The sequence below is a fragment of the Pagrus pagrus genome (assembly GCF_965226575.1).
Source record: "Pagrus pagrus genome assembly, chromosome: 7".
In the NCBI taxonomy this organism is placed as follows: domain Eukaryota; kingdom Metazoa; phylum Chordata; class Actinopteri; order Spariformes; family Sparidae; genus Pagrus; species Pagrus pagrus.
The window spans coordinates 189,407-199,632 of record NC_140191.1 but is presented as its reverse complement, the minus strand read 5'-3'; the positions used below and the strand labels follow the sequence as shown (position 1 = coordinate 199,632).

The 10,226-nt window shown below is 47.2% G+C and overlaps 1 protein-coding gene across 2 annotated transcripts in view; it reads left to right on the top strand.

The window, feature by feature from the left end:
- The window catches only part of bnipl (BCL2 interacting protein like), a 9,770-nt gene extending 218 nt beyond the window's left edge, over positions 1-9,552 (top strand). The window contains exons 1-10 of one of the 2 annotated variants that reach the window (XM_084357806.1): positions 1-161; positions 2,444-2,524; positions 3,407-3,474; positions 3,826-4,080; positions 4,653-4,853; positions 7,761-7,863; positions 8,129-8,260; positions 8,398-8,484; positions 8,599-8,697; positions 8,837-9,552. The exon at positions 1-161 is cut by the window's left edge and continues 8 nt beyond it. In XM_084357806.1, the coding sequence (XP_084213932.1) occupies positions 127-161; positions 2,444-2,524; positions 3,407-3,474; positions 3,826-4,080; positions 4,653-4,853; positions 7,761-7,863; positions 8,129-8,260; positions 8,398-8,484; positions 8,599-8,697; positions 8,837-8,861 (1,086 nt within the window). In that variant the 5' untranslated portion in view covers positions 1-126 and the 3' untranslated portion in view covers positions 8,862-9,552. The remainder of the gene's footprint in view (positions 162-2,443; positions 2,525-3,406; positions 3,475-3,825; positions 4,081-4,652; positions 4,854-7,760; positions 7,864-8,128; positions 8,261-8,397; positions 8,485-8,598; positions 8,698-8,836) is intronic. The other variant, XM_084357807.1, reaches the window with a different exon arrangement.
- Positions 9,553-10,226: the final 674 nt, after the last annotated feature.

Genomic DNA, 10,226 nt, shown 5'->3' with positions numbered 1-10,226 from the left:
CACATTGAGTCAGAGTAGGAACTCCCTCAGAGAGAGAGAGAGAGAGAGAGAGAGAGGACGGTCCTCACACTCGTCCAGAAGCTCACACATGCTGGTCAGAACACACTGTGACATCACAGTGACATCATGAGCTCCCCCACAGGGAACACAGACGAGGACAGGTACGTTTAATACTTAAACACACACACACACACACACACACACACACACACACACACACACACTCAGGTTTCACTGTATGTGTGTGTATGTGTGTGTGTGTGTGTTTCCTGTTGCAGTAGAAAGAGGAAGTTGAGTTGACATCGTTGGTGTTTGTGGTTTCTAGAGTTCGTTCTTCCAGACGCTCAGTGAAGGGGTCTCTGTGGTGTGTTTATAGTCTCCTCAGGTGTCTCCAGGTTCAGGAAGCTTGTCTGTCTGTCTCTCTGTCTGTCTGTCTGTCTGTCTCCGGGCGTAGAGATGGTCGGCTCTCACTATCTCCTCTGTAACTTGGTGGTCTTGGCTCTCCGTCTGTCCGTCTGTCCGTCTGTCCAGGTGTTTCATCAGTTCAGCTGCTCAGACAGGAAGCTGTTGGCTGTTACCATGACAACAATACAGACCAGAGCAGGCGCTGTGTTCAGGCTCTGTGGGAATGTATTCATCATATACTTTCTGTCTGCTCAACCACGTGACCACGTCAGGAGTCCTGAATTCTCCTGTGTTACTGACTACCATCTTCAAGCACCTGGATTGTCCTTGAACGTCCCTGGAAGCTCGATCTGCAGCCTGACCCGGCTTTCATTAAAAAGGTGGAGGTGTTGCTCTCCTCGAGTGGAGCCGAGGACTTCTTCTGGAGCGAGTGTGGTGGACTGAGAAGCCACTGGTGGTCGGTCCACAGTGAGAACATCGTGCCACTGTGCTCGATGGAATGATCCTGACAGAACCTCCTGATGAACCCTGGATCTGTTTCAAACACTCCTGGAACCTCTTCAAGCTGCCTGTTATCCCGTGTGGTGAACCCTGACACCTCCACAATCACTTGGACAACCTCCTTTACCTTTCTCGACCTCCTAAGCTCTCCTGGAACCCCTAATAGACTGTTTACCTCCTTCAGGAACCATAAAGCTCCTCTCAAAACCTCTTCAAGCACCCTGGAACTGCAGTAAGCCCTCCTGGAGAATCCCTTCAGAAACCTTGAAGCCTCCTTAAACTCTTACATATCCTTTTCAAGCACTCCTTGAATCTCTTCAAGCACCTCAGGAACCCTTGAACCCTCTTGAGGACAAATGACCCTGCTGAGAGTTGTGGATTTTCCCAGTCAGGCCCTGAAGGCACCACAGTGGAAACATGATGCCCCCTCCTCTACCTGTGACCTGCACACACACAGGTGCACAGGTGTGGTTACCTGGTGGGTGTGTCAGATAAAGCGTCTCGACATTCTGCTTCAGTAACAACAAACAGAGGAACAATAGAGCCCCGCCCCCTCACCTGCTCAGGTGTGTCCGTGTGAACAGTCAGAATCAGAGCAGTCAGGCAGGTCCGTTCAGTCTGATCAGATCCAGATTTTATTAGAACAACAAGCCGCTGATGGATCGACCGCAAGCTGACTGAAGACGGTTACCTGCTGACAGGTGACAGGTGAGAGTCACATGACCACATCTGTTTGTTTAACAGGAAAAGCAGGAAGAAGCTTAAAATGACAGAAAAGTGAATGGAGTCTGGCTTCAGAGAAAGAACACAGGGCGGAGTGGGAATCCTCTGATGTTACAGATAACTGTGTGTGTGTGTGTGTGTGTGTGTGTGTGTGTGTGTGTGTGTGTGTGTGTGTGTGTGTGTGTGTGTGTGCGCGCGTGCGTGTGCTCATGTGGTCCAGTTGACTGCTGAAGATGAAAACAGAACCCGTTCAGTACTTCAGTATTATTTATTGAGGCAGGTTGGTGAAGAACAGCATGAAATCAGATGAAAGTTTCCCAAAGAGACTCGGAACATATTCCTGCTCTGATATTGATTATATTATATATGATATTGATTGATAAGTGTATCAGTCCTGTTGACAGAATCTGAATCGTGGTGAAGGAACCCACTGACTGCTCGTTAACACACCAGTGATAATGTTCCAATAATAACAACGATAATAACAATAATAATAATAACAACAACACTAATAATAACAATAATAGTAATAATAATGATAAAAATTCTAATTATTATAATAACGATAATAATAACACAGTGACAGTGAGTACTTTTTCTGATTCTACTTGTAGTTACTTAAATAACTCTCTGTTCTCTGAGTCTCCACCGACAGTCAGACAGTTTGTTCAGCTGTTTGTTCTTCTGCTGGTTCTGACTGTCAGGCTGCTGCGTCCTCCTCTTCCTCCTCCTCGTCCTCCTCGTCGTCGTCTTCCTCCTCGTCCTCTGTGTTAATGATCAGCTGCTGATGATCTTATTCTGTTTGTCCCTGCAGGGCTCCTGTAGCATCCTCAGGCCCCCCCAACATCCAGGACATGGAGCTGAGGGAGGAGTGGCAGGACGACGGCTTCCCCAGGTCTCACCTCTGACCTCTGACCTCTGTTACGTCTAATATGTTGGAGAGAGAACATGATAGAGAACATGATAGAGAACGTGTTAGAGAACGTGTTAGAGAACATGATAGAGAACGTGTTAGAGAACATGATAGAGAACATGATAAAGAACATGATAGAGAACGTGTTAGAGAACATGATAAAGAACATGTTAGAGAACATGCAAGAGTACATGTTGGGGAACATGTTCTCTAATAAGTTGGAGAACATGATAGAGAACATGATAGAGAACATGTTCTACAATGTTGGAGAACATGTGAGGACAGATGAAGCAGCAGAGTTTAAATGTGAAGGTCAGAGTGAAAAACTGCGTTTGTTCTTCTTATCTCAGTTTCTGCAGCTGAAGGTTTGACAGTTTGTTCTGTCTGGTTCTCCTCAGACCTGCTGGATCAGATCTAAATCTGTTCTGCAGCTGAAGGTTTGACAGTTTGTTCTGTCTGGTTCTCCTCAGACCTGCTGGATCAGATCTAAATCTGTTCTGCAGCTGAAGGTTTGACAGTTTGTTCTGTCTGGTTCTCCTCAGACCTGCTGGATCAGATCTGAATCTGTTCTGCAGCTGAAGGTTTGACAGTTTGTTCTGTCTGGTTCTCCTCAGACCTGCTGGATCAGATCTGAATCTGTTCTGCAGCTCAAACACAAACACTTTATTATTCTGAGCTGTTCTGATCACAGAGACATCTTCATGTGTAAAATCTGTGGAAGAACCCTTTAAAACAAACATGCTGACTTTTATCGGATGCTGTACAGATTGTAAAGCCCTCTGAGGCAAACTGTGATTTGTGAATTTGGGCTATACAAATAAAATTTGATTTGATTTGATTTGATTTGTTGTTGGGGGGGTTCAGGCCTCTCCCAGAGGATTGTGGGAGTCCAGTGGAGGCACAGAGCCCGTCAGGTGGCGAACAGCGACCAGGTGACCCAGAGAACTTTCTTATTTCCCCTAAATTTCTTATAATTTGACCACAAAGTCTGAGAAAACAAGGAATAAAATTAAAAACATAAATATTTGAACTAATATTGTTTGTTTAATGTTGTAGAGTTGTTTGTTTATGAAGATCTTTATAAAAGAAATGATTATGAATTATTTCTGTGAGGTGACGGGTCAGGTGTGTGCAGGTGTGGTAACAACAGGAAGTGAGTTTCTGCAGTTGGTCAGCAGGAGGAGCTGCAGCAGAGACTGTTCATGGAGGAGATTAAGATTCTGATTATGACTTTTGACCTTTTACCTCCTTCCTTATCTGGCCCCACCCTCCTCTCCCCTCAGCCCCACCCACCAGTCTCGCCCTATCAGGAACAGTTGGGGGAGGGGCTAAGAAGCGTCTGGTCGCCCCGTCTCTCAGTCTCACTCTGAGCCGCAGAGACTCTCACGACCTGAGCGGCGATGGCTTCACCGCTGCCGCACTGTCAGCGACGCCGGACGAGACGCTGTCACTCGACATCAACCTGGAGGCGCTGGAGACGCCGTCAGACAGCGAGACAGGAACGCTGCCAGACAGCATGCACGAGCTGGAGTGGGAGGGTGAGACAGGCCTGCTGTCACCATAGTGACCACACTGTTGTCAACCAGGATGGAAGTCAGGATTGTAATCTTCAATCCCAGTCACTGATTCAGGTGGAGCTCAGGTGGAGGTTAGGTGGAGCTCAGGTGGAGGTTAGGTGGAGCTCAGGTGGAGCTCAGGTGGAGCTCAGGTGGAGGTTAGGTGGCGCTCAGGTGGAGGTCAGGTGGAGCTCAGGTGGAGCTCAGGTGGAGGTTAGGTGGAGCTCAGGTGGAGGTCAGGTGGAGCTCAGGTGGAGGTTAGGTGGAGGTCAGGTGGAGGTTAGGTGGAGCTCAGGTGGAGGTTAGGTGAAGGTTAGGTGGAGCTCAGTTGGAGGTCAGGTGAAGGTCAGGTGGAGCTCAGGTGGAGGTTAGGTGGAGCTCAGGTGGAGGTCAGGTGAAGGTTAGGTGGAGGTCAGGTGGAGCTCAGGTGGAGCTCAGGTGGAGCTCAGGTGAAGGTTAGGTGGAGGTCAGGTGGAGGTTAGGTGGAGGTCAGGTAAGGTTACAGCACAGGAAAGAGATAATATCTCTGCTGACCTCTGACCTCTCTCTGACAGATGACCTCCCCCGGATGGCAAGGGGCGGAGCCGGGGCTGGGGCCGGGGCCAGTAGCCAGAGGGAGCAGTCAGAAAGTCTGATGGAACTGGACCAGGTGGACAGCAGGGGTCGCCGTTGGAGAAGGTTCTGTATCTCCGGACATGAATATAATGTGAACATGAGCGTCCTCGAGCCGTACCTACAGGTCCTGTCACACGGAGGTCAGAGGTCACTGTTTACTCTTCTTATATTTTATTATGATTGTTTCTCAACATGATGTAATAATATGATCCATCTATACATGATGATACAATAAGATGTTGTGATGTAATGAACATTTATCTTCTATAATGTTCTCTCTACTCCACAGTAGAACTGTCACATATAGATGTTCTCAGTAGAGCAGAGGAGGCTAAAATCTGTAACGTCTGTAACACAAAAAGACAACAGTCGCCCTTTTCACACAGAGAAGCCACATTATCTCCACAGCAGCGGTTCACCATTTCAATTCATACAGCAAGCCAGCGCCGCGGATCCAAAAGAGGCGTGATGGTACATGTCATGATGATGACGTGTACCATCATGATGATGACGTGTACCATCATCATGACGTGTACCATCATCATGACGTGTACCATCATCATCATGACGTGTACCATCATCATGACGTGTACCATCGTCATGATGACGTGTACCATCATCATGACGTGTACCATCATGATGGCAGTATAACTGCAGTATTATTTTTCCTCATAAGTTGCCATGGACACGACCAGTTACCACGTTACTGTTGTTTGGTTCTGTAATATTGCTTTATGGGACATTTATCTTTTATTTGATGAGTGAATTGATTGATTGATTGATTGATTGATTTAATTGCAGCTCTCCCACATTAAGACATAAAAAGTACAATTGAGGATAAAAACACAGGAAAGTCCAGGACTTATTTCCATTGTGGTCCTCACATAAAACATCAAGGCAAGACACAACAAGACAAGATATGACATGACACTCACAGAGTGTATAATAGTCACCTAAAACCATAAAACCAAAGAAACTTATTTTATTTTTATTTTTATTAAATACATTCGATGGTCCCCTTCTCTATTCCGCTACCCTCTCTAGTAACCAGGCCTTAATTCTCCTTTTAAAGGAGTTTAGGCTGGATATGACTTTTATATCTGTCGTGTTCGTTTATTTGAGTGAAGACATACAACGACGTTCCGGTTAAGTATTTATTTAGAATTGTATCATTAAGCAAGTATGATCATGGACCTTTCTCTGTTAAACAAATCACAGTCAGCGGATCGCTGTTACTCTGTAACCCGTCGCCCAGAAAAAGGATGCAGATATTCGCATTACAATCACAGTTATATTTTTGCTGTTGAGGTGTTATAATTTGTCATTGGTCAAAAAAGGTGAGGAGGTCGTGGTTTAGACTTGACTCTCCTTTCGTTGGTGCACAGGCTGGTCCCAGCCTCTTGGTAACACAATTTCTCCAATCCGTGAAGACATCGCCCTGTGGAAAGAACCTCCCTCTTCCTGTTCTCTTCCTGTCTCATCCTGCACTGTTTCTGCACTACTTTTGAGTTTCTCTAAGTCATACTTTGTTATCACTTCACAGACAGATACTGTTCACCACAAGGTCGTCATGTGTAGGGTACATTGTTACAGAGACAAAAGCAGCTGTGTTCTCTCTCTCATCCTGGCTTGTTCCTCAAATGTCTTAACCCTTCATGACATGGGGTCAATGCTTCTGTCAACCTCATCAATCAACAGGATAAGTACAGCTCTATATGGGGACATTATTAAGTAAACATGTAAAGTAGCATATGGCTAAAAAAAAATATTGTATCTCAACAATCCCTATCTAATTTGTTCCATTGCAAAGGTGCCTTTGCCTACAGATGTTTTAAAAGAATATGGACATAGATCTGAGATGCTGCCACGAGTGCAAACCTTGTGTTTGTCCTTTACCTTGGTAATCAGACCTGCTAGGAACGTTTTGGCGCTACCGAACAGTATTTTATGTATCATATTCAGCCTAGTCATAACAACACGCGACTCAACAGGTAGCCAGTTAAGTTCTGCAAATTGTGACCTACCTATATGTGACCTATGGCCCAAGTTCAAAATGACTCTCATTAGTTTATTCTGTGCAGTTTGCAACCTCCCTTTAGGTTTACATGTTAGGCCTTCCAACCAGGAAGTGCTTGCAAATTCAAAATGATTTCAAACTAATGCATTAGCTAATATTACCATTGTTGGCCTATCTATGAATTTGGCATTTCTAGCTAATAACTTTGTGAGCCTGGTGACTTGGCTTAGGACCTTATTGGCCATACTCCTGCCATCCAGGTTGTTTTCTAGGATGCATCCCAGGTATTTCACTGATGATTTTGCACTGACCACAACCTTATTCAGAGTGACCCTGAATTCAGAGCATCTGCTCAATCTGTACTTTGAGCCAAACAAGATGGCCTCTGTCTTACCAAGATGTAAGGACAACTTGTTGTCAATCAGCCAGCTGTTTACAGAAGCTAGCTCTGTGCTCGGGGTACTCTCTATTGTGGATTGATGCTTATGGGACATTAACAGTGCTGAGTCATCAGCGTACAGGAATAGGTCGCATGAGCAGGCGTCTGGCATATCATTTATATATGTTAAAAACAAAGACGGGCCGAGAATGCTTCCTTGTGGAACGCCGCATTTGACTATTCTGGGGTATGACAGCTCCCCCCCTAGGGCCACCAGTTGTTCTCTCCCTGACAGGTATGACCTGAACCACCTACAGGTGGAGCTGTCTGCTCCCAGGGCCTCAAGTTTATCAATTAATCTGTCGTGATTTACAGTGTCAAATGCCTTTTGCAGGTCAAGTAACACCATTCCACATAAACAGGAAGGATCTGTTTAGCTGTCAGACTGTGAACACACAGACCTGTCTCTCCTCTGCGGTTCTGATTCTACCTCTGGAGGCGGATCAGAGCCGCAGCAAAACTGTCCATCCTCTCCACATCTGAAACTTTAACACAGGCCACGTTGCGGAGAATCGGCACATGATTCCTGCATTGAAAGGGCAGTTTGAATGGGGCTAGTGACTTTCCTGCTCATGTCTGATTGGTTGTCAGGTTACTATGGAGATGAGATGAACGCCATCATCCTGTTCACCTCCTGCTACCTGCCGGAGAACACGGTGGAGGACTACGAGTACGTCATGGACAACCTGTTCAGGTGAGCTCGGTTTTCTGTCTTTAGGAACATTTCAGTAAAATACATAAACATGGTATTCGTCTGTTATTGTTTACGGAATGAAAAAAATAGATTATTAGATTAAAGATTAGCTTATTTACAGGACGCAGCGCTGAAAAAAGTTGAGGCAGAAGCACTGGAGGCCTGATGGTCAGCACCGAGGAGCTGAGGCTCAGTGATGGATGTGTTTTCATCATGACTTATTCTGATGGTCAAACTGAGAGTGTGTGTATGTGTGTGTGTGCAGGTACATCGTGGGGACGTTGGACCTCATGGTGTCAGAGAACTACCTGTTGGTCTACCTGTGTGCGATGGCTCCCAGAAACAAGCTGCCGGCCATCAAGTGGCTCCATCAGTGCTACACCTCCATCGACAGGAGGTATGATGGATTCACTCACCAGGACAATCCTGTGGGGTGGAGCTGTCACACAGTCTGATGGTTGAATAAACTGTGAACGTCTTCAGAGAGTAAATATTGATGAGAAGTGATCAGACTGTTGTCATGTTTGTGTTCAGGCTGAAGAAGGACCTGAAGGGGCTGCTGGTCGTCCACCCTGCCTGGTACATCAAAGCTCTGATCACTGTGGTCAAACCCTTCATCAGGTCTGCAACACACACACACACACACACACACACACACACACACACACGCTCCAGGCTCCACACAGAGACTCTAAGGTTCAGATTAGATGAAACTTTATGGTCTGTTGTCTCCAGTGACAAGTTCAGCAGGAAGATCCGGTTCATCCAGAGTCTGCAGGAGCTGTCACAGTTCATCCCCACAGAAAGACTGCAGATACCTGACGCCATACGCCAGTAAGAACCTCATTCTACTGATTCTACTGGAGTTCTACTGATCCAGAACTTCTCCTCCACCTCCCTGTTCTCCATAAACAGCTCCGTCAGGTTAAACACCTGCTTCACTCTGTTGAACTCGTCTCTTGTGTTTCTGCAGCTTTGATGAGAATTTGAACCGATGACGATCACTGACTCTCAGAGGTCAGCAGACTTGGATGGTCCTGAAGGTCGAAGGTCACCAGGAGCTCCAGGATGCTGTCAGCCTGATGACCTCTGACCTCCGTCCTGTACAGAAAAAGGTTTATTTATTCTGCCTGTCTTTGAATCAGAGGAGGGTTACTTTAACGTCTGCTTCTCCTGCAGCTTCACACACATCACACCTCCAAACTGCAGAGAAAGTCTGCCGGGTTTTAGTTTCATTACTGTCCTGATCCAAGGACTCTGGTTCCTGCTGGGACTCTGGTTCCTTCTGGGACTCTGGTTCCTGTTGGGACTCTGGTTCCTGCTGGGGCTCTGGTTCCTGTTGGGACTCTGGTTCCTGCTGGGACTCTGGTTCCTGCTGGGGCTCTGGTTCCTGCTGGGACTCTGGTTCCTTCTGGGACTCTGGTTCCTGTTGGGACTCTGGTTCCTGCTGGGGCTCTGGTTCCTTCTGGGACTCTGGTTCCTGTTGGGACTCTGGTTCCTGCTGGGGCTCTGGTTCCTGTTGGGACTCTGGTTCCTGCTGGGACTCTGGTTCCTGTCGGGACTCTGGTTCCTGTTGGGACTCTGGTTCCTGTCGGTGCTCTGGTTCCTGTTGGGACTCTGGTTCCTGCTGGGACTCTGGTTCCTGTTGGGACTCTGGTTCCTGTCGGGACTCTGGTTCCTGCTGGGACTCTGGTTCCTGTCAGGACTCTGGTTCCTGTCGGGACTCTGGTTCCTGTCGGTGCTCTGGTTCCTGCTGGGACTCTGGTTCCTGCTGGGACTCTGGTTCCTGTCGGGACTCTGGTTCCTGTCGGTGCTCTGGTTCCTGCTGGGACTCTGGTTCCTGCTGGGACTCTGGTTCCTGTCAGGACTCTGGTTCCTGTCGGGACTCTGGTTCCTGCTGGGACTCTGGTTCCTGTTGGGACTCTGGTTCCTGTCGGGACTCTGGTTCCTGCTGGGACTCTGGTTCCTGTCAGGACTCTGGTTCCTGTCGGGACTCTGGTTCCTGTCGGTGCTCTGGTTCCTGCTGGGACTCTGGTTCCTGCTAGGACTCTGGTTCCTGTCGGGACTCTGGTTCCTGCTGGGACCGGGGCTGAGACTCTGGTTGAAGTTTTGCTGCTGATGTTGCAGCTCTGCCTCAGACACGTGTGTCACACAGGTGACCCTCTCCAGGTGTTCAGGACAGGAAACATTTAAAATCTGGTCTGAGGTGTGAAGCTGCTGTGGGAAAAATTATGTAATGAACATGTTAGTGTGGCTGTAGACAGAAGCAGGTTTCCTGATTCAAACTGTTGGTCTGTTGAAATCAATCATGTAAATACTGTTGGGTCCATTTGAGGCATTTTCCTTTAAATCCTGAAGTTTGT